The following is a 24,342-nucleotide window of genomic DNA, read 5'->3' as shown; positions in this document are numbered from 1 at the left end:
TGTCACTCATCAGACAGCAGAAGCAGCAGAAATGATCGCACTGAACCCCGGAAGTGTGTGTGACCCTCATCATTATTTCTCACCTATGAAACCCTTTAAACAGTCTGAGAAATGAAATGATCTATTTATATGTGCCCATCGCTCATCTGAGAATCACAGCTGGTGAATAAAAACTCATTTTGGAGGCGGTAAGTGAAAGAAAAAGCTCTGTATTTCGGTAAAGAAAGTAAATCATGATGATGTTTGCATGGCTGCGATTTATCAGCCGGATTTAAATGTGATTTAATAAGACTGTCAGAATAATTAAATACTTAATTGCTAATATATTAGTTATAATAAAGGCAAGTTGAAAATATAAAAATCAAACCACGTATTAGATAAAGGGTGTGCCGGGAGATTAGAGATTTGTTGTTATGATGGTTGCTAGACTGGTTTATAAAATAACAACAACAAAATCACAGTATACACACTGAATTTATGTCTTTTTATTATTGTCTGCTGCCCGAAACTAATATCTGAAATCAAAACACATTTCCTCATAACAGGCCAGTGACACTTTCAGTTGTTTGTGTGTGAATGAGAGAGAGTTTGTACGATTGTGTATAATATTTATTAAAGATTGAATGTGAATCTTTTGATATAAGTGCAGATTGTTATTCATATACAGCTGACTGAAGGAAGCTGGAGTGTTTTATCAGGGTTGAAATCGACCACAGCAGTATCTCTTATGTCAAAGTGAAACAGGTTTTTACGTCAGATGATAGGCTGAAACTTGTATCTCTTCACATTAACTTAAAGCGATAGTCTACCCGAGAAATGAAAATTGTCATCATTTACTCCTCATATGACTTTCCTAGATGAAACACAAAGCTAGTTTGAAGATTGTGAGGGTTTTTTTTTTTTAGTGAATTAAATTGTATGAAGAGTACAATTCTTTAAAGTGTTTTCCATCTGTGTCATTTCAGTTGTACATAACTAGATTCTTATATATATATATGTATATATATATATATATGTATATATATATATATACACATATACATACATATATGTATATATATGTATATATATATAATGTATGTATATGTGTGTATATATATATATATATATAATGTATTTATTTTTTTGCTGGACTTTACTATTAATTTAGTCATAGTAAGTACAAAAAATGACAATGACATATAGTTAAACCTGTGTTTTTTATATTAAGAATAGGGTTCAGGTTAGGCTTTGTAAAAATTTTGAGCTTTTGTATAACAATGTTTTTAAATGATTTTTAGCGATGATGTGAAGGAAGGCTAATTATGTGTGAATTGGGAAATATTATGGCCACACACACAGTTCTATCTGCATTGCCCCACTTACTTTCTTGCTGTAAGTATAATCACGTATACAATGATTTTCTGTATGTGTTTGTCTTCTACAGGCTCCAGACTGTAGATGCCTTTGAGTTCAAACCCAACAGGGTTCGAGAGGATGTCATTGTGAGGGACGCTTTGTGTGGTGAGTCATTTGTACTTGCTAAGTAAAACATCACTTGAACAAAAGCCTCACACTAAGTATTAAACTTTTGTAAATTATCCCGCACTGTCAGAGAAGTAAATACATGCAGGTGAGCATCTACTGTAAAGACTATCTGATTAGTTCATGCTTTATGTTTTCCAGTCCTTTTTCTCCTTCAGAATGAGTCCTTGTCAGTTTTTTTGGCACTGACCATACGCATCTCTTTTTTAGGCTGTTTGGCCTTTTGTTTTGTAAGCAATTTGCATTTCAAAAGTATTTATGTAAATGAGATGCTAAGTTTCAGCCCATGTTGAAGGCTGAAACTCCTGCCATGTTTCTTTAACAAAAGACGTTAGTGATGTTCCAGTGATACTAGGATTGAAAATGGTTAACAGCTCCAGCACTATAAGAGAGACTCTTTTTGAAGCTGGCACACTCTCGTGCCTTTTACATACTGAAATTTTAATTATGAATATGAAGTTTCTTAGGTTTTCACTTTCACTTTATTTGTGTCTGATTCTTGTAGTTGGATTTGGGGAATTTAAAATATTTAGTTGGTTATTATATTATTTAGATACAAGCTTATGTTTGGTGTTGGTAAGTTTTTATGTGCACTAAGGCTGCATTTATTTGATCAAAAATACAGTAAAAACAATAATATTGTGAAATATTATTACAATTTAAAATAACTGTTTTCTATTTTAAGATATTTTAAAATGTAATTTATTCCTGTGATGCAAAGCTGAATTTTCAGCATCATTACTCCAGTCTTCAGTGTCACATGATCCTTAAGAAACATTAAGAAACATTTCCTATTCCTCAATGTTGAAAACCGTTGCTGCTTAAGATTTTTGTTGAAACTCTTACTGTGATAAAAAAAAAAAATTCAGGATTCTTTGATCTGGCTTTTTACAAAGGTTAAAGGGATAGTTCACCCAAAAATGAAAATTATCCCATAATTTACTCACCCTCGCCTCAAGCCATCCTAGGTGTATATGACTTTCTTCTTTCAGTCAAACACAATCAGAGTTATATTAAAAAATATTCTGGCTCTTCCAAGCTTTATAATGGAAGTGAATAGTAACCAAGATTTTGAAGCCCAAAAAAGCACATTCATCCATCATAAAAGTAATCCATATGGCTCCAGGGGGTTAATATAGGCCTTCTGAAGCAAAGCGATGCATTTTTGTAAGAAAAATATCCATAATTATAAATTTATAGTCTATAATCTAGTGATTATAGTCTATAAAGTTAGGATATTTCTCTTACAAAAATGCATCACATCGCTTCAGAAGGCCTATATTAACCCCCTGGAGCCGTATGGATTACTTTTATGATGGATGAATGTGCTTTTTTGGGCTTCAAAATCCTGGTTACTATTCACTCTCATTATAAAGCTTGGAAGAGCCAGAATATTTTTTTAGTATAACTCCGATTGTGTTTGACTGAAAGAAGAAAGTCTTATACACCTAGGATGGCTTGAGGGTGAGTAAATTATGGGATAATTTTCATTTTTGGGTGAACTAACCCTTTAAAGATTAAGTGTTTCATTTCTATGGACAGGTTTTGCATTTTTCAGAAATTTTTTTAGTGGTGCTTGCCCATGCAGAACTCACTGCAACAATTCTATTGTGTTGGTTGTTGCTAGGATATTCTAGGTGGTTGCTTACTGACTCAAGTCAATAGAGCCCCTAAAGTCCCTATAATATTTTGGTCTATAGATAAGCTTGAGTCCTTCCTTTAAGTTTATTTTAAAACCTGTTTTTTTTAAATTGCCATTAAAAAAATCATACATTCAGACCTTTAGAGAAATAATAACACACCTCTCCTCAACAAGCCACACAATTTCAGGTATCATTTGTGTCCATAGCACAAATGTGACACAGTTTAAGTTCTACAAAACCCTAACACATGTCTACACTGGACGTGACCGTTGACGCGTCTCACCACAACAGCTAGAAGCTGTCTACTCTTGACGCGACAAAGCAACTGTTGCAAATCCATTTGTCCTTCCTATGAGAAGTATCGCTAGTGCTTGGAGTACATCATAAATAGAACGAAGCATCAGTTTACTGTCTGGGATTTGTCGTGTCACGTCGCGTCCAGTGTAGACAACATCACTGATTATAATGGGTTCTATTGTCTTTTGTCGCGTCGCATCGCACCGCTAGTGTCCGGTGTAGACGCGGTGTAAGCATGAGCTGTAGTAATAGTGATACTTGCCTTAGTTTACATGCATTTGGCAGAGGCTTTTAACCAAAGCATTGAAGGTGTATATTATATCAGGTCATCCATTCCCTTGGAATTACCTTGGTGTTGCTAGTGCACATGTTGTATTGCTTTCCAATGCTTCTCTTTTATCTCTACAGTACCATTTATAGATAAGCGTGTAAATCAGTGTTATGTCTGGCTGGAATCGAGGTCCAGTGGGAGTCTCGCTCGTCCTGCTCACCCCTCTCTCTCTGTCTTTGCAGGAAAGAATGCAGTCTTCAGGACACCGGCTGAGGGATGTGGAGCAGCACCAGCCCCTGCTCAGCGGAGGGGAGGAGGAGGTGGCTGCCGGCCGCGTCTGGTTCATCCAGGACAGCTGCGGGATGGTGTGCGCCTTCATGACCTGGTTTCTGGTTATGTACGCAGAATTTGTGGTGAACTTTGTCATGTTGCTCCCCTCCAAAAGCTTCTGGTACACTCTCATTAACGGCGTGGCATTTAACTTCCTGGCTGTGTTGGCGCTGACATCGCACCTGCGAACCATGCTGACAGATCCGGTAAGAAAGGACCATCATTTTAATTAAATGTGGTAATGAACTTTTTGTGATGGATGTTATTGATGTGAAGTGCATTGTGTTTATCAGGGAGCTGTTCCCAAAGGTAACGCCACTAAAGAATATATGGAGAGTCTGCAGCTGAAGCCAGGAGAGGTCATCTACAAGTGTCCAAAATGCTGCAGCATTAAACCAGAGAGAGCACACCACTGCAGGTAAGACCAACATCTGATAAATGACTCACAAAGCAGGAGAGATGCTTTCCTTTTGCTATCTGTATTTTTATCTGTATGCGGCCACATTCTACACTTTTGTAGTGTTTTTTTTCCCAAGTGGAAGTCCTCTTAAAATGTCAGACCAGACACAAAAAAAAGTTTTTGCTACTGTACCTTTTGCACTTGCATGTAAATGACTTATGCTGTGATTGGCTGATGCTTTTCGCATTTGAAATGATGTTGTTAAATACAGCATATGTGCTGGTATGTAATCGTAGATTGTCTTATCTTTACTTGGTCACAGTTGTGATGTCATAATTTATACTAGGGCTTTTTACTATTTGATTTTGATTTCGAAGCTTGTGATTTCCTCAAGGAAAAAATATCTCTCAACTAATGCTGTAAACTATACAGGGAATGCCAGTTGGTACATCACTATAATATTATAGATTAAAAATGAACTGATTTGTATGCTGCTTACATTAAATTTACATATAAGGAAGTTTTTATAATAATAACTTTATAATACTACGTTTTCAATAACATTGTATAAATAAAATTGTTTCTACTCATTATATAATATATATATATTATTTATTTAAATTTAAACATTTAAATTGTGGCTGTCATAAAAACGATAGATTTATTCAAAAATACATTAAATATTTGAAGAACAGGTTAAGTAATAATACAATGAATATGCAATATAGTGCATATATATAGCAAAATGCTTCTCTCTAGAGTTCATTTTTCTAGCTGACTAATGAGTTTTTGGACATTGAATGGCTTTTCTGAGGTAAATGTAACAAATTACATGACATTGTTTACAAGATGTTTAATTGATGTCTTTCCATGGTTGAAACACTGATTGAACAATTGCATGAGACATGATGCAGATTTCAGTAAGTTGTACTGTATCTTTCAACATACCTTATGATGTTCATTCATGTTTATTTTGTGCTGTAGCTAGTAGAAAAGCGGAAGAGATGATCTGTTCACGTACGCTCCGCGCTGCTGCTTCGTTTGAGGCAGCAACGGCGATCTGTCATGCCACATTAAAGAATGCCAAAATGCCATTTATTGTTTGAATTTCATAATTTAATAAAAATAATTTGAAAGATGAGACTGTGTTTCATATCAAAAGAAACAAAATCACAAACCTTATTGTGATTTATTGAATGGGAGGCACACTATATGTTCATTCATCATCTGAAAACATCATAGACTTAAAGATTGATTCTTGTAATTTAAGAATCAATTTCGGTTCTTCAAAATGAGAATCGATTTAAAATTTGGGGAAATCAATATTTTTAACCCTAACTTATACTGAACAAGCAACAACAAATTTTCTTTGATAAATAGAAAGTTCAAAAGAACAGCATTTATTTGAAAAAGAAATCAGTTTTGATCAATTTAACGTGTCCTTGATGAATAGAAGTATTAATTTCTTTTTAAAAAAATCTAGTAGTGTATTGTGGACTGGGAGGGATCTGTCATCAAAGTTTTTTATTTTTTTTCCAATTTCAAAAGCGCAAGAAATTCTATTTTACATTATATATCTCTTTGTAATCAAGACGGCTGTATTTAGAACCAAGTATCAGTGACTGCTGAATGTTTAGCATCTTCTTTTAAAACTGGTATGGCCTCTTCACCTGGTTTGTTTGTTGTAGTATCTGTAAGAGATGCATCAGGAAGATGGATCACCACTGTCCTTGGGTCAACAACTGTGTGGGCGAGAACAATCAGCGATTCTTTGTCCTCTTCACTGTAAGTGTGTCTGTTTTTTTTTTTTTTGTTGTTGTTTTTTTAACAGTATTTTATGGTGGAATTGCTGACAAAATCATCCAATTAAAAATGAATGATTTTAGGCTCTAACATCTGATTGCATGAGCTGTGGCCACATAATTGTCTGAGTTCTGCATCAGTACGATTATTTGTTTATAGAGTGATCTTTGGCTGTTACTTTGCTTGACAACTGTAAAAAAAAAAAAAAAAAAAATTCTATGGATGAGCTTATGTACTTTATTACTCGGTGTAAAGAAATGTGATCATTACTACTAATAAATCATACAATTAGTTTTATTATTATTATTCTAAGGTTACTTTTTACACAGCATATTGCTTTATTGCCTTTAACCAATTACCTTTGTTTCTGGTAAATGTTATAGGCATCAATGTACATCAATATTTTGAGGTTTTCATCATAAGAACCAGCATTTTAAAGCATGGCAAAATCATTTTACATTTAATTTGTTGAATTTTGAATAATATTTGACTTTAATGTGTTTTTCTTTCTCCTCAGATGTACATAGCCTCCATTTCATTGCATGCACTGTGTCTCAGCGGTTTCCATTTCTTCACCTGTGTCAAAGTCCAGTGGAATGGTGAGTAATAGATATTTTAGTTTTGCACTCCATTACTAAAGGACAGATGATATTATGTCATATAAAGTCAAGTGGAAGACATTTATTGTGCTGTGTCATTGTCATCTCTTGCTCTCAGAAGCCACTTGTGCTAACAGTTTCTGATTTGTGTGTTAACTGCACTATTTTTGCTTACTTTTTTGTAATTCTATTGTTTTATTATTTACAATACAATTTTTATCATTTACTTTTTATTTGCATGTATAAGAATATATTTTGTAGTTTTTATACTCTGGAATAAAATACTATTGTTGTTGTTTTTTTGTAATCTGTACTACTGTTCTTTTATTTCTCATACAAAGCATTTGTGAATTTGATTTCTAGCATTAGTTTTGACAGCATCATCTCATCTGTGTTGTTCTTCTCTGTTCTGTAGAGTGTAGTGATTTCTCCCCACCTGTGGCGGTCTTGCTGCTGATTTTCCTGTGTCTGGAAGCGCTGCTGTTTCTCACCTTCACTGCTGTCATGTTCGGCACTCAGATTCACTCCATCTGTAATGATGAGACGGTAAGTTGACTTACACAAACCTGCAGAAGTCCTCAGACCCAGTTACTACCATTACTTCTGATGGAACTGAATTTTTACAGCCATATTTGGTCTATTGTTTTTTGCAATTGATTGTAATTATTGGAAAAAAATAAACAAAACAAATAAACCTGCTTATTACACTGCTATTTACTGAATGCATAATGCTCACGAGACACAAGATTGAGTTCTCGAGACGAGATTTTTACACAGTATTTTTTAAAATCCTTGATGAAATACATGACTAGAAAATAGTGTGCAGGTGCATTAGAAATGTTTTAACTAATCATCTTGTAATAAATGTCATTTCAGTTCTACTTTCTGAGTATGAATGATCATATGCAGTAAAAGACAACCATACTCCAGCACTATAAAAGCTTTTGCCACAAACTCAACTGACATTTTTCTCTTAGTATTATTAAGTGAAAACTATTTTTTGCACAAAAAAATAAAGTACTCTCTCAATATTCAAAGTGCAAATAGACCAAATTTTTCTTCAAGCATAATACAGAGCTAAGAGATAGTTACAATTACACAGCCCATCTTAAAATAGCTTTCATATTGGGAGATATTTGCATGCATCATCAGGGAGCCGCTTTCAAAATGCGGGGTATTGAAATCACTCTTAATTGCTCTAATTTCACTTGCGATTCTACAAGATAAGACTTTTGTCAGACGCTTAGGCTCTATTGTGCAACGAATCCTTCGCCATGGTCTTGTCAGTCATCTCGTCACGTGATCAGTGAACTCTGATTCCTGCTGCACTACGTACGGCTCTACAGCTCGTTTTGGATGAGCTGGATGGGATTGAAGCAGCCATTATCCAACTGAATAAAATGGTTTTTATTTCTATAAAAAGCAAAACGACAGTAATGTAAATGTTGCAGTGACATATTCTATCCTAATTTCACCCTCACACTCCATCATGGCAATATTGTGAGACAGCTTTTTACCTCAACGAGAAATCTCGTCACATTTTAATCTCATGGCACGAGATCCCGTCACACTAATATAAATATATCATTATATTTTTATATATATATATATATATAATGTACACACACACACACATATACAGTTGTGCTCAAAATTATTCATACCCTTGGTAAATATGACCAAAGAAGGCTGTGAAAATAAATCTACATCGTTAATCATTTTGATCTTTTATTTTAAAAATCTACAAAAATCCAACCTTTCATTAGAGAATAATAATTTTAAATGGGGGGAAAATCTCATTATGAAATAAATGTTTTTCTCTAATACACATTGCTCACAATTAATCATACCCTTTTATTCAATACTTTTTGCAGCCTCCTTTTGCCAAGATAACAGCTCTGCGTCTTCACCTATAATGCCTGATGAGTTTGGAGAACACCTGACAAGAGATCAGAGACCATTCCTTCATGCAGAATCTCTCCAGACCCTTCAGATTCCCAGCTCCATGTTGGTGCTTCTTCTCTTCAGTTCACTCCACTCATTTTCTTTAGGGTTCAGGTCAGGGGACTGGGACGGCCATGGCAGAAGCTTGGTTTTGTGCTCAGTGACCCATTTTTGTGTTGATTTTGATGTTTGTTTTGGATCATTGTCCTGTTGGAAGATCCAACCACAGCCCATTATATGACTACTAGCAGGGACAGTCAGGTTTTAATTTTTTTTTTATCTGTTGGTATTTGATAGAATCCATGATACCATGTATCTGAACAAGATGTCCAGGACCTCCAGCAGAAAAATAGGCCCACAACATTAAAGATCCAGCAGTATATTTAACTGTGGGCATGGGGTACTTTTTATCCATGTGTGCACCAAACCCATCTGGTGGGTTTGCTGCCAAAAAGCTCTTTTTTTTTTTTTTTTTTTTTTTTTTTTTTTTGGTTTCATCTGATCATAGAACATTTGAAAAGTAACTGACACTACTGGAACTTCAAACGGGATGGGTTCTATCGTCAGATGAAACAAAAAATTAGCTTTTTTAGCAGCAAACCCTTAAAATGGGTTTGGTGCACACAGGGGTAAAAAGTACCCCATGTGATCAATGAAATATACTGCTGTATCTTTAATGTTGTGGGCCTATTTTTCTGCTGGAGGTCCTGGACATCTTGTTCAGATACATGGCATCATGGATTCTATCAAATACCAACAGATAAAAAATCAAAACCTGACTGTCCCTGCTAGAAGTCATATAATGGGCCATGGTTGGATCTTCCATCAGGACAATGATCTAAAACAAACATCAAAATCAACACAAAAATGGGTCACTGAGCACAAAACCAAGCTTCTGCCATGGCCGTCCCAGTCCCCTGACCTGAACCCTAAAGAAAATGAGTGGCGTGAACTGAAGAGAAGAAGCACCAACATGGATCTGGGAATCTGAAGGATCTGGAGAGATTCTGCATGAAGGAATGGTCTCTGATCTCTTGTCAGGTGTTCTCCAAACTCATCAGGCATTATAGGTGAAGACTCAGAGCTGTTATCTTGGGAAAAGGAGGTTGCAAAAAGTATTGAATAAAAGGGTATGATTAATTGTGAGCAATGTGTATTAGAGAAAAACATTTCTCTCATAATGAGATTTCCCCCCATTTAAAATTCTTATTCTCCAATGAAAGGTTGGATTTTTGTATAATATATATATATATATATATATATATATATATATATATATATACACATATATTATATACACGCATATATACACACACATGTATGTATGTATATATGTGTGTATGTTTTTATGTATATAAATATGTGTGTATATTAGAGTTGTCAAAAGTACCGACTTCGGTACCTAGTCAGTACTGAAATTTTAAAAATGTGACGCTTTAAGCCCTGTTGAGCGGATTCATAAACACCTCTGATTGGCCATTGTGTTCACAGCTCATTGGATATGTCTGTGATTGGTTTCAGTGATCAACGCTGTAAAAACGTTGTAAATGGTCATCAATGAAGCTCTTCACCAAGTGCTTACACAGATACACACTCCTGCTCCCGCTTTCAAAACGCTTTCAAATTCAAACACTTCCGTGTGCTTTTAAACACTCCCGTGCGTTGATCATTGTAGCCAATCACAGACATATCTGATGAGAGCGTGAACACAGTGGCCAATCAGAGGTGTTTACGAATCTGCTCAACAGCGCTCAAAGCATCACATTTTAAAAAATTTTGTAATAATGTGCTGACAGTATTAGCCTTAACTTTACATTTTTCATTTGATGCTCACAGGAAATCGAGCGGTTGAAGAACGAAAAGCCCACATGGGAGCGGCGGGTGCGATGGGAGGGAATGAAGGCTGTTTTCGGTGGCCCACCCTCTCTGCTCTGGTTCAACCCTTTTGCTGGACTCCGGCTCCAGCGCCTGCTGATGGTTCGTGCCCGGAAGGGCGGGGCTGAGTTCTCAGTTTGAGTGAAGAATGCTGTCTATAAAGGCATGTCCATCTGCCTTCATGCCTATTACCCCCCTCACATAGGACATAGGAGTCCTTCCTTAATGCTGATGCAGGTTTGGAGATACTACAGTGAAAACCTGTGAAATAACTGATGTCGCCCTTGGAACAATGAGGCTACGTCTCGATACAGCCTGTCTGTGTCTACACATTATTACCTCGTTAGGCGGATCATACTTGTTATGCTCATATTTTCTTCATGAACATTCACACTCATGGGTTTTTGATTTGCTTTTTAAGTGGACTATTTTTGTTGTTTGGGAATTTATGGAACAGTTGAAGGATGTCAGTATCCGTTATCCAGCCTGAAGAAACTACATCTTGTGATTTAAGTAGAGCTACTGTGTGATTAAAAATAATGGCTAACATGCAATGGTTATTTAAAGAAACCAAATGAAATCCACAAAAGTTTTTTTTGGGGGAATTTCACAAAAACTGTCAGGAAATGTCAGAGTGTTTATATATCACACTAAAATCAAAAGGAAAAAAGAAGATAAAGAAGCCAGTTAAATTTTTTTTTTTTTTAATTTAAAGAAAAAGTCTCATTTGCATTATTGTAATGTGAAAAATAGATTATCTATTATTTAAAAATGTAAAGTATTTATATATAGTATTTGATGTAATGAATTTAATTTAATTTATGCTAATTTTAATGTAATTTATTATAATAATGACAGTGAGATTTTTTTTTCATACCACATTAATAAAAATTGCTTAATTATAAAGAAAATGTCAAAATGCACAAAAATCTTAATGGCAGATAAAATAGGCTTTATTTTCTTTATGTAAAGTATCATTTATAGAGTTTTCCTTTTGATGTTAGTGTGAAATATGAGCAGGACATTTCCATTTCCTTAGGTGTTAAGTGCTTGCGGCTGGTTTAGTCACCTTATCTTTAGCGCATAACCTAAATGAAGAAGTCATTTTAAAATGGTCTCGTCTTCATGTATTGTATAGATAATAATAGCCTCATTCCGTAGTCTTGAAATTAATGCCAATCCCACCAAGAACTTGAATGGACGACGTGACTATATATATATAATTCTTACATTGACCTTTGGTAGCTCTGTAAGATAAATAAAGACAAATCACATTATGGCATACATAATAAAAGGATGCCCTCTGTGCGCACGAGGCCCACAGTGCTGAGCCAGGAACTCTAATTAACGTGTAGATTACAAATTTAACACACGGCAGTGACATTGGCGGGCACCATCCATGTAGTGAGACTTTGCGAACTCGTCGCAAGTCAAACAAATATGCTGCACAATTCACAGAGGCTGACTATCACTTTGTTTTATACTGTCTCTTGTTGCTTCGTGGTTCATTGTCCTCACTTTTATGCTTTTACCTTTAGCTTAGAGAATCGTTTCATGGTGACCACTAAGTTTTCCTTTTGGAAAATATTTTCATCATACAAAGCTGGAACTCGTTTGGCACGGTCGACACGATGTGTGTGTGTTGCTTTGATTTCAAAGGAAATCTCACAAAACCTGTCAAGAACATCTTCATGTCATATTTGACTACTAAATGAAAAGATAAAAACAAGGAATTACATTTTGCATAAAGACGGTCAAATCTATTTTAGGCCCTTCCCCACATATTCTCAATATAATGCAAAAAAAAAAAAAACATAAAAATAAAATAGTTAATCTATAACTAAATAATAAATTGTATTATTTACACTTTTAGATGTTTTACATCATACTAGTATTTATCGTATTCCTGTTAATTTATGCTGATTTTAGTTCTCACATAATAAGAATAATGTCACAATGCCATAAATCCTTATGATCCTAGATATAGACTTTAATTTTTCTTTATGAAATATATACTTTTCTATTTTTTTCTTTTGACTTTGAAGTAAAATATGTCTTGGATATGTTCTAGCTTGGCTTTGTGTGATTGCCCTACTGTATTATTAGAACATTTATTGCTTTTATTTTAAAAAATATATTCAAATATATAAAAATAATGGCAGTACATGAGAATTATATCACAGCACTAAAAGGTGAGTTTAGATGGGTCTAGATAGAGTTTTAAGAGACTTGAAAACCACTCCATATTTACCAAGCAGAAGAGATACATATATGTGTTAACAGTCTTGGATATTATGTTTACAATACTGGCTGTTTTCAAGCATTCATACGAATATGTGATGATGCTTTGGTTCTGGTATCACAGCCATTCAACAAGTCCAGTGTAGAAGATGAGGCCAACTGCATTTGTTTTTATCACAAATGACTGGAGATAAAGGGATATGGAAATTTGAGCCAGTCTGACAATTGATTCTTCCATATCCATGATACCAGATAAATGATTTATAGATCAAATAGTACAACAAAACTAGTAAGACTTGTTCTAAATTTGACCGTTGCCATTAAAGTGTAATTCCAGCATTTTATTTGTGAGAAAAAGTGAGTTTTGTGTGCCAATTTTGTTATGCAGCATTTATGTAATGAATATGATGATGAAATCTTCTTTTACACATTCCCTTCACATTATTATGAAGATAACTGGCTTTTCATACAAACCATCAGACGGTTCATGCAGTGGAATTTAGATTGGACTGAATGGTGTCATTTATTTTTTATTTTAAGCCTTTCTAAACAAAGTCTACTAGTTATTAATTTTCTCTAAAGGGAATATGTACTATATGCAAGCCTGAAGATCATGTTTTGAATTTGATATGAGAAGACTTGCCTTTTATCAGCACATCACTAAGAATGTATCTCATGCTTTTTATACCTTGTTTTGATTGGGTAGAAGAGGGAGTTATTTTCTTTGCATTAGAATAATTAGAGTTTTGCATTCTGTACTATTATTATTATTACTACTGCAACAGTATTTGCCTGACCTCAACTCTATTTTTAAAACATGCTTAGACTTGTAATTCTAGATATTATTTGACTATAAAAGCTGAGGGATGTTTGCTCTTAATGACCTTCATTAACCTCAAATAGCATTAGGGATTACGCTATTGCATATGTTATCAGACCTTTTGAAATGTCTTGGTTCTTGAACCAAGTTACCATCAACAAAATCTAGAAACTTTGTCTCCAACTTTCACCTTTTCTCCACGTTAAATCTTTATAGTGCTGCAGATTTCACTGAAACGGGTCATTATAGCCCAAAATGTCTCAAAGCTTCAAGCTCATTTTAACAGTGTCTGAACTTGGAATGTTGGAAACAGGGTTTACGGTCACAAAGCAAAGATTATGAAATTATGTCTGTAATAAATGGTGTAAACAAATATTGTTCTGATACTTTGAAGTGTCATAAAGTTATGTTCTTTCTTATGTAAAGTTCTTTTACATAATAAAGTCATTAGATTTAAAAGCTATTAAAGCCTAATGTGCAAATCTCAATTATTTTTAGAATTGAGATTGTTTGTTTTTGTTCACTGAGGCTGCATTTATAATACACAGTATAGTAATATTGTGAAATATTACAATTTAAATAACCCTTTTCTATTTTAATATTTTTTTAAAACAAATATGTAATTTATTCCTGTGATGCAAAGCTGAATTTTCAGCATCATTACTCTAGTCTTCAGTGTCACATGATCTGCAGACATCATTATAATGTTGATTTACTGATTTAAAAAAAAAAAAAATTCTTCTTATTAGCAATGTTGAATGTTGAAAACATTTGTGCTGCTTAATATTTTTGTGGAAACCGTGATACATTTTTTCATGATTCTTTGATGAATAGGAAGTTAAAAAGCACAGCATTTGTTTGAAATATTATTTGTATAATGTTAGTCTTTAATATCACTTTTGATCAATTTAATGCATCCTTGCTAAATACAAGTATTAATTTCTTTAAATGGGTCCTATAATGCCCCTTTTACAATATGTAATATAAGTCTCTGGTGTCCCCAGAATGTGTCTGTGAAGTTTCAGCTCAAAATACCTCGCACATTTGTGGATTCTGGAACAATTCTAGCATCAGGACTGCAGACAAATCCACAAATAGGTCGACTCCACCCACCGACTACTCAAGCCAATCAGATAACGGCCACGTTGCGCAGACCAATCGCAGCACACTTTCGCTACAACCAATCATGTTTTGCTTTACAATCGGGGCGGTCTCGTCCTGCATTGGCTTTAGAAAGGATGTAGAGGGTTCTTAAACAATGGTACAGTAAAAAGAGTTTTAAAATTTATATTTCGTAAGACCGTTAGACTGTATGTCAAGCCAAGCCAAACTATTATATTTCATGCGCCATTTAAAAATGCCAGAGAAACAGTGCTCTCTGTTATGGGAACAACAAAGGTATATTGGATACAGATGCCTAATAAATAGGCCTACAAAAAATGTGTTTTTCAGCATTGCAACCTCTTTATTTGCATGATCCAAAACCATAGTGATGCCGAGGCTCGTACTGTTATCATGATGCTCATTCAGGCTCATATTTGGTATTATACATGTGCAAGTTGAACGGGACATCCGTTTACTGCCACTGACTCGTCGTTTCTCACCGTGCCGCTTGTAGACAGTAGCTGCATGTACATGGACACTAATAATGTAATCCATTTGTTTATAATGATTATAATGCCTTATTTGCTGCATCGCGCCGTGCCGCTCGCGTCAGGTAGAGAGGTGTTATAGCTCGGGATCTGTGAATGATCATAATTCGTGCATAGCCTTTTTCCCGATTCACTGATCCTGATGGCAATATAAAGAATACAGGTGCTGGTCATATAATTAGAATATCATCAAAAAGTTCATTTTTTTATTATAAATTATTTTTAAAAATGAAACTTTCATATATTCTAGATTCCCTACATGTAAAGTAAAACATTTCAAAAGTTTTTTTTTTTTAAATTTTGATGATTAGAGCGTACAGCTCATGAAAGTCCAAAATCCAGTATTTCAAAATATTAGAATATTTCCTAAGATCAATCAAAAAATGGATTTGCAAAACAGAAAAGTTCAAGTTCTTTAAAGTATGTTCTTTTGTGCATTCAATACTTGATCGGCAGGACATATTACAGCAAATGACTTGCTCCTAGCACAAATTACAGCATCACTGAAGTGTGGCATGGAAGTGATCAGCCTGTGGCACTGCTGAGGCACTATTGAGCCTTCAGATCATCTGTATATTGTTGGATCGACTGTTTCTCATCTTTCTCTTGAAAATATCCCATAGATTCAGGTCAGGCATGTTGGCTGGCCAATAAAGCACAGTAATATCATGGTCAGCAAACCACTTGGAAGTGGTTTTTGCACTGTGGGCAGGTGCTAAAGTCCTGCTGGAAAAGGAAATCAGCATCTCCATAAAGCTTGTCAGCAGATGGAAGCATAAAGTGCTCCAAAATCTCCTGGAAGATGGCTGCATTGACTTTGCACTTGATAAAACACAATGGACCAACACCAGCAGACGTCACGGCCCCCCCCAAATCATTATTGACTTCAGAAACTTCACACTAGACTTCAAGCAGCTTGGATTCTGTGCCTCTCCAGTCTTCCTTCAGACTCTGGGACCATGATTTCAACATGAAATGCAAAATTTACTTTTATCTGAAAAGAGGACTTTCGACCACTGTTCACTGTCCAGTTCTTTTTCTCCTTAGCCCAGGTAAGATGCTTCTGACGTTGTTTCTGGTTCAGAAGTGGCTTGGTAGTCCTTTTCCTGAAGATGTCTGAGTGTGGTGACTCTTGATGCGCTGACTCCGGCTTCATTCTACTCATTGTGAAGCTCTCCCAAGTGTTTGAATCGGCTTTACTTGACAGTATTCTCAAGCTTGCGGTCATCCCTGTTGCTTGTGCACCTTTGCCTACCCAATTTCTTCCTTCCAGTCAACTTTGCATTTAATATGCTTTGATACATCACTCTGTAAACAGCCACCCCATTCAGTAATGACCTTCTGTGACTTACTCTCTCTGTGGAGGGTGTCAATGATTGTCTCCTGGACCATTGCCAAGTCAGCAGTCTTCCCCATTAGTGTGGTTTCAAAGAACAAAAGATACCCAGAATTTATACTGTAGGGATGGTCATTTAATGAAACTCAAATGTAAATATTCTAATATTTTGAGATACTGGATTTTGGACTTTCATTAGCTGTACGCTCTAATCAACAAATTTAAAAAAAAAAACTTTTGAAATGTTTTACTTTACATGTAGGGAATCTAGAATATATGAAAGTTTCATTTTTTTAAATAATTTACAATAAAAAAATGAACTTTTTCACGATATTCTAATTATATGACCAGCACCTGTACACTCCAAAAATCTTTTGTGTAGCGGACCCCGTCCGAATGATGGCTGAAACTTTACTAATGAGTTTCATGAAGTTTTATTGTACATTAGCTACCATGAAATGTACGTTTTTAACTCCAGATAATCACTGTAAGAGCTGATGCCTTTTCAGGGTTGCTTAACAAACTGGTAAACTTTTTACCCGTAAGAAAACTCAGATGAACCGTAATAATGTGCATGACACTTTCTCTTGTTCATTACTGCAGTGATCAGTAACACTCAGACCATAATACCCGTCAAAATAAGAGAGTCCCTCTTTGTAAGACGGATAATGCAGACCTTATATATAATTACACCCACAAAAATATGTACAAAACAAATGAAAAGATTAATCACAATAAAGTCTGTTACATTTTGTAAACGGGGTGTTTTTATCACACAAACAGCTTCAGCTCAATTCCCGCCCCCGATTGTAAAGCAAAACATGATTGGTTGTAGCGAGAGTGTGCTGCGATTGGTCAGTGCAACGTGGCCGTTATCTGATTGGCTTGAGTAGTCGGTGGGTGGAGTCGACCTATTTGTGGATTTGTCTGCAGTCCTGATGCTAGAATTGTTCTAGAATCCACAAATGCGCAGAAAGAGATCAACAAATGCGTGCAGCGATCCACAAATGTACAGGTGGTGATTCACAAATAAATGCAGGCAGAGTTGTGCTTGTGACATAAAAACATATTTGTGAATGTTTTTTTATTAGCAAATCTCTTTTTATTTATTTGTGAATGTAATTAATTTTTGTGATACTCCAAACATATATTTGTGGATCTCATTCTTGTGAATATCTTTACATTTATTTGTGGATCATAATCTATTTATTTGGAGATTAGCGACCTCCATACAATTGAGCTGCTGGCCGCTTTCCAGAAGAAGGCGGAGCTTTAACAGCTCACGCTCAGGTTGCTCAACAACAACAAAGCTGGAGAATCTCACGCAGCCAAAATGACGATTGTTAGTAATAGTGTTCAGCCGTTGTTCAAACCGGAGTCAGACACTGATGGAGAGACTCAGGAAGAAATTACAACTTACAGAATGCATATGGACTTTTCTGAACGGTTAGTGGATAAATTTATGTACATTAGTTGCTGAGCAGTTGATTCAACTCATCGACTAGCATGTGTCGTCAATCTGTTGTGCAAATCCAGCATTGAATTGACCCTCGTTTGTGAAGCAGTCTGGCGTAAAATGACGGCATGGTAACAGCACTTTACTACAACAACTCTTCTTCTCTAAAGCAGCCCAATATGGCCTAACATGGCCTCACCCCCTTTGTTGCATGTTCTCGGGGGCAGGGTTTGAATTTTAGGGTTAGTGATGTCACTAACCCGGGAAGAAGCTCATTGTCGTCCCTACCACCCGTTTTTTGTAGTCCTTAAACAGCGAATTCTATAAAAGAAAATATCTCCCTTTGTACTGAACTTTGAGCATTGTAACTTTGCAGATGTTGTTTATGCTCAAACAGCAACATTACACACAAACTTAAGTTAAAAAACTGAAATCATAATCAACCACCCCTTTAAAAAACTGTCAGGGGGTCACAATATATGGGTTTTCTAAAGAAAAACATTCTAGTACTTACATTTGCACTACTTTAATGTTTCCACTGTCATAGAAAACCTGGAAATATAGTTAATAAATCAGCTTCAGTATCAGAATTTCATTAGCAAGAAATTTCTATTTTAAATATCCTTTTGCAGTAATAAACATCTAAAAAAAAATTCACCTGAATTGTTCAAAAGGGATGTGAATGTGTAGCTAGTCTGATTTCAGTCATTGATTTTATCTAAATTATTCTTGAAAACATTTATTTTTAATTAGTTTGTGTAAGATGTAACATGGTTTGGTTTTGTATCCTGTTTTATTAAATCAGGAAATAATTCATAAATGCACAAGCCACTACATTATTTCAAACAGAAATGGTCAATGAAAATCACATACAAAAGGATTTGTTTACACATTGAAAGCTGTCCAAAAGACTGTCCAACATTGTTGATTTGATTGAAGAATATCCAATAGCAAGAATGTAATGAACTGTCCATGAGTACTGCTGTTATTATATGCTCTTATGTCAGCGTGTCTTCACTTCTGATGTACTCCCCAATATCAGCCTGATGGAAAACCACAATGGACATGGGGTCGACCTTCCGACACTCCTGTGTGGTCTTCGCTGCGACTCCAAAGCCCTGAAATGAGATCAAGACAGTGAGTGCATACAAAGGTCACTGAATACTTTAACATGACGACAGTTGTTCCACCTTGAAGATTTTAAAACAAAAATGTCTCACCAGCGGTACATCAGACATTGAATACACCACCACTCCTTGGTACTGCGATGTGTTTTCTGTGATTCTCCCCAGGCCGGATTTCATGACGTGGTTTCCATACAGGAATGACTGCTCTGATCCAGGCTTCACCCACACCTTAAACTACAGTTGCATACATGAGGAAGATTACATTATGAACTATGACATACTAAGCATATGCACCAGGGTTATTATTGTTAACTAAAACTATTAAACATTTCTGTTAATTGAAATAAAGCTGAAATATAATAAAATATAAATATCAGCTGAAAAACTCAGTAACACTTTACAATAAGGTCTCATTTGTTAACATTAATTAATGCATTAACTAACATGAACTAACAATGAGCAGTGTATTCTATAGCATTTATTAGTTAATTCACCCAAAATTTAAAATTCTGTCATTATTTACTCACCCTCATGTCGTTCCACACCCGTAAGACTTTTGTTCATCTTTAAGAACACAAATGAAGATCTTTTTGATGAAATCTGAGAGCTTTCTGTCCATCCATAGACATCTATGCAATTGAAAGTTTGACGCTTCAAAAAGTTCATAAAAAGATTGTAAAACTAATCCATACAAATTGAGTGGTTTAGTCAAAATTTTCTGAAGAGACTCGAATTTTATGATCTCTTTATGAACTTTTTGAAGTGTCAAAACTTTCAATTGCATAGATGTCTATGGATGGACAGAAAGCTCTCAGATTTCATCAAAAAGATCTTCATTTGTGTTCCGAAGATAAATGAAAGTCTTGCGCGTGTGGAACGACTTGAGGGTGAGTAATTAATGACAGAAATTTCATTTTTTTAGTGAACTAATGCTTTAAACTTTGTTAATATGTTAGTTAATATAAATGTTCATGTTAGTTCACAGTGCATTAACTAATGTTAACAGATACAACTTTTGATTTTAAAAATGTATTAGTAAATGTTGAAATTAACATTAACTAAGATTAATAAATGCTGTAGAAGTATTGTGCATTGTTAGTTCATGTTAACTAATGTAGTTAACTAATGTTGACAAATGAAACCTTATTGTAAAGTGTAACCAAAAACTTAAATGAAAATTAGAAATTTTGGCTTGGCAATAAAACTGCAATAAGTTTAAGATGAAGCACTAAAATGATTAACTGGAAATAAATACAAACTAAAACTAAACGAAGGGGGTGTTTACACGACACCGTTTTTAACTAAAAATGGAAAACTTTATGTGTTTGGCCGTTCATTTAAACAGAAACTTCGTTTTTGGGGCTTGAAAATGCAAACTTTTGAAAACGGGTTTCAAAGTTCAAATTTTTGAAAACCGATACCATTAATGTCTCCATGTGAACTACATAAATGAAAATTTGTGAAAACGATGACGTCATGTGCATTCATATTATGTTTTCAGTCTATAGGTGAGTAGTGTTTCTTTACAAAGTGACATCTCCAACTACTGGCCTAGCATGCATAATACACTGTTTTTAGTACATAGTTGTCATGTAGGCTAAACGTACCCTAAAACTAAAATAAAAATAAACCTAAATAGCAATATTAAAAAGAAAACCTAATAAAATGACAAAAGCATATAATGAAATATAAATGAAACTAAAATAAAAACTAAAATAACACTGATATGCACACAGCCAGTCAAACGTTTGGACAAATTTGACTGAATTTGTTATTCATGATCTTAAAAGCCTTTTGATCTAAAGGCTTCTGCTTAAATACTTGAAATGTGTTTTGTAGACAAATATAAATCATGCCTACATATGGGTTGTGGTTGTTTTTTCGTTTTTGAATTTATTTATGTTGACTTGATTTTTTGAGACAGGACATCAAAGGAAAAACAGCCAAAAGGTGTCGAAATAAATACAGATATAAGTGAAAACATATATATATATATATATATAGTGCTTATATGAAGCTTCAAAGCAGCTTCATTGTAATAAAGAGGAAAATAACAGTGTTAATGTTACAAAATACATAATCAGAATGAATATTCACCTTAGCATATGGTGCGAGGAAATCGAGAGCTGTGATGTGCAGACGGAACTTCTGCGTCTTAGTGAACTTTCCAAAACACGTGCCAACTGATACCAGTTTATCTCGGGAGATATTTGTAGCCAACTTCAGGATTTTTTCACTAGAACGGAAAAGATGACAATAAAGATTATTTGAAGTTAATACTACCAAACTGGACTTCAGTGGTTTTTATTCAAGTCAAGTCACCTTTACTTATGTAGTTCTTTATACAATACAGATTGTTTCAAAGCAGCTTCACAATAAAAAAAAATGGGAAAGATGCAAACTTCATCAAATATGAGACAAATTCAAATTCTACTATAAAGCAGCTCTACAAAGACAAAGTGTCATTATTCAGCTCAAGTCAGTTCAGTGTTGGTTCAGTTCATCAGTTTTATTTCTCCATGGTTTTATACCATATCTGTTTATTATATGCAAGTGTACTCCTAAAGATTTATAAAAAATAAATATGCATTAAAAACACTTGTTTTGGCACCAAAATAATGATTACTAGTCTTGCCCAGAGCAAACTGCCTATTAAAAAGAACAGGAAATATCAACAGGACATTTTTATGGCAATCACATTTAAATTTACATTTAACAGATAGTAAAATATAACAGACCTTACCTCATATAATATACACGATCATTATGAAGTCTGAAACAGTAAGTCCCATCAGGCCGATCAATAAGAAGTTTGATGTTCTCCCCAATGCTAGACACAAAAATTGGGCATACTTAATTTAACTGGCATTAAAATAGTTAAAATAGTTTTGGGCTCTATGGTGCAGCACATGTACACAATATTTCAACATAATGATATAAATAAGAGTTGTAAGTCACATCATAACAATAAAACAATAAGCCCATCAAATAAAAACCCTACAAAGATATTATACTAATATATATATATCTGCTCTAAATGAGTAAAACCGAAACATGTCACTTACTATTTAGAGAGTTTCTCAAACATTGTTTTTGTCTCTTCGTCTGTTAACGGACGCATGATGAAGAAAATAATTCGTTTTTCTTAAATAAGCTAAAAACCACTGCAGCTCCTTCAGACAGTACGCAAGCCACGTGGGTTCAATCCGTCGCACACAGATGACGTCGAGACTTTTAAATAAAGTTTTTTGTTGAGGTTTGAATCAACACTTCCGATCATGGCTACCGTAGACGTGGAAGATGAGAGTATCCTGGCCTCGATCTTTAAAGACAGCTTTCCTGAGAACTGGAGAGAGAATCCGGACTTCGCGGCGTATCTGTCGCAGTTGTGCTCGTGCGGTGTGGATGAGTTAAACCGGGAGCCGGAGCGTCTGTCGGAAGAGCGGGCTCAGATCCTGCAGCAGACCCGTGAGCTGGCCTTCACCAACTACAAGACGTTCATCAGGACCGCGGACTGCACACAGCACATCTACACTGACTTTAGCACAGTGGAGAACTGTCTCTCTAAACTCTTACACAAACTACCCAGCTTTACTGAGAGATGCAGGTCTGTGCTTCACTCTCACTGTCAGGAAATAATGGATGGATGACAGACAGACAGACAGATTAGTTAGACAGTCTGTCTGTATGTAACTGTTTTCTCTCATTTATTTGCAGAGGTTTTATTAAGGAGGCTGAGGAGATCAGTGTCAGCAGGCGTATGAACAGCCTGACACTGAATCGACACACTGAGATCTTGGAGATTCTGGAGATCCCTCAGCTGATGGACACCTGCGTTCGGAACGGATACTACGAGGAGGCGCTGGAGTTGGCCGCTTATGTGAAGAGACTGGAGAAAAAACATTCATCACTTCCTGTCATTCAGGTACATATGATACTGTACCTCACCAGTAATTGAAGATGATTCTTTGTTCTTCACTATTACTGTATTTTCTTGAAAATAAGTCGCATTGCATTGTTGAGAGACAAAGAAACGCACATAAGTCGTATGAGACGCATATTATTATCAAATTTAGAAATAATGTAAAATACCTGTAATTAAAATGAAACATTTATAAACACTATCATGTAGTATACTTTCGCTCATTCCACAACAAATCCTTTAAATTGAACTGTATTCAGAACAAGAATTTAAAAAAAAAAAAAAAAAAGAAGGCATAAAACAAGCATAAATTATAGTCGCATTCATCACAAACAGCATCTATTATAAACGGCAAGCTTAAACAAATTTATTTAAAATGAAACTGAAACTACCAGTGTTTGGGAATGTATAACTGCTATACAAATAAACTTGGGCTCACTTAAAGGGTTAGTTCACCCAAAAATGAAAATAATGTCATTTATTACTCACCCTCGTGTCGTTCCACACCCGTAAGACCTAGTTCATCTTCAGAACACAAATTAAGATATTGTTGATTAAATCCAATGGCTCAGTGAGGTCTGCATTCACAGCAATGACATTTCCTCTCTCAAGATCCATAAAGGTACTAAAAACATATTTAAAACAGTTCATGTGAGTACAGTGGTTCTACCTTAATATTATAAAGCGACGTGAAAATTTTTGTGCGCCAAAAAAACAAAATAACGACTTTTCAACAATATAGTGATGGGCCGATTTCAAAACACTGCTTCGGCAGCGCCAAAGTCACGTGATTTCAGCAGTTTAGCCGTTTGATAGGAGATCCGAGTCACTGATTCGATTCGTAAAGCTCCGGATTTAATCAAAAATATTCTAATTTGTGTTCTGAAGATGAATAAACGCTCTTGTGCTATTAAACACATCATCAGAGAGGAGATGTCGCTGCAAGAGGGAAAGGAAGTTTTGATTAAAGATTAAGAGGCACATGAATTTGAAAAAAAATAATGATAATGATGTGCACAGATAAATCATTCATAATAAATAATGCAATATTCCATAATAAAAATATGAATAGTCAATTTTGATTGCTTGAGTTTAATTTCAT

The 24,342-nt window shown here is 35.0% G+C and overlaps 3 protein-coding genes across 3 annotated transcripts in view; 2 read left to right on the top strand and 1 right to left on the bottom strand.

Moving 5' to 3' along the window:
• Positions 1–14,215, top strand: zdhhc7 (zinc finger DHHC-type palmitoyltransferase 7). The gene is made up of 8 exons (XM_051869850.1): positions 1–188; positions 1,427–1,503; positions 3,978–4,271; positions 4,359–4,483; positions 6,154–6,250; positions 6,786–6,867; positions 7,283–7,413; positions 10,648–14,215. The coding sequence occupies exons 3-8, from the start codon at positions 3,984–3,986 to the stop codon at positions 10,825–10,827; spliced, it is 903 nt and encodes a 300-aa protein (XP_051725810.1). The 5' UTR covers positions 1–188; positions 1,427–1,503; positions 3,978–3,983; the 3' UTR covers positions 10,828–14,215.
• Positions 14,216–18,965: 4,750 nt separating this feature from the next.
• Positions 18,966–22,587, bottom strand: nip7 (NIP7 nucleolar pre-rRNA processing protein). The gene is made up of 5 exons (XM_051869856.1): positions 22,384–22,587; positions 22,062–22,148; positions 21,416–21,554; positions 19,412–19,552; positions 18,966–19,309 (listed from the first exon to the last, which is right to left on the bottom strand). Exons 1-5 carry the CDS (start codon positions 22,437–22,439, stop codon positions 19,190–19,192), a joined length of 543 nt encoding a protein of 180 aa, XP_051725816.1. The 5' UTR covers positions 22,440–22,587; the 3' UTR covers positions 18,966–19,189.
• Positions 22,556–24,342, top strand: part of cog8 (component of oligomeric golgi complex 8) — a 6,157-nt gene continuing 4,370 nt past the window's right edge. Inside the window, exons 1-2 of the mRNA XM_051869840.1 lie at positions 22,556–22,925; positions 23,036–23,243. Of these exons, the coding sequence (XP_051725800.1) occupies positions 22,597–22,925; positions 23,036–23,243 (537 nt within the window). The 5' untranslated portion in view covers positions 22,556–22,596. The remainder of the gene's footprint in view (positions 22,926–23,035; positions 23,244–24,342) is intronic.

This window comes from Ctenopharyngodon idella, chromosome 18, assembly GCF_019924925.1.
Source record: "Ctenopharyngodon idella isolate HZGC_01 chromosome 18, HZGC01, whole genome shotgun sequence".
NCBI lineage: Eukaryota > Metazoa > Chordata > Actinopteri > Cypriniformes > Xenocyprididae > Ctenopharyngodon > Ctenopharyngodon idella.
This window is presented reverse-complemented; position numbering and strand designations above follow the sequence as displayed.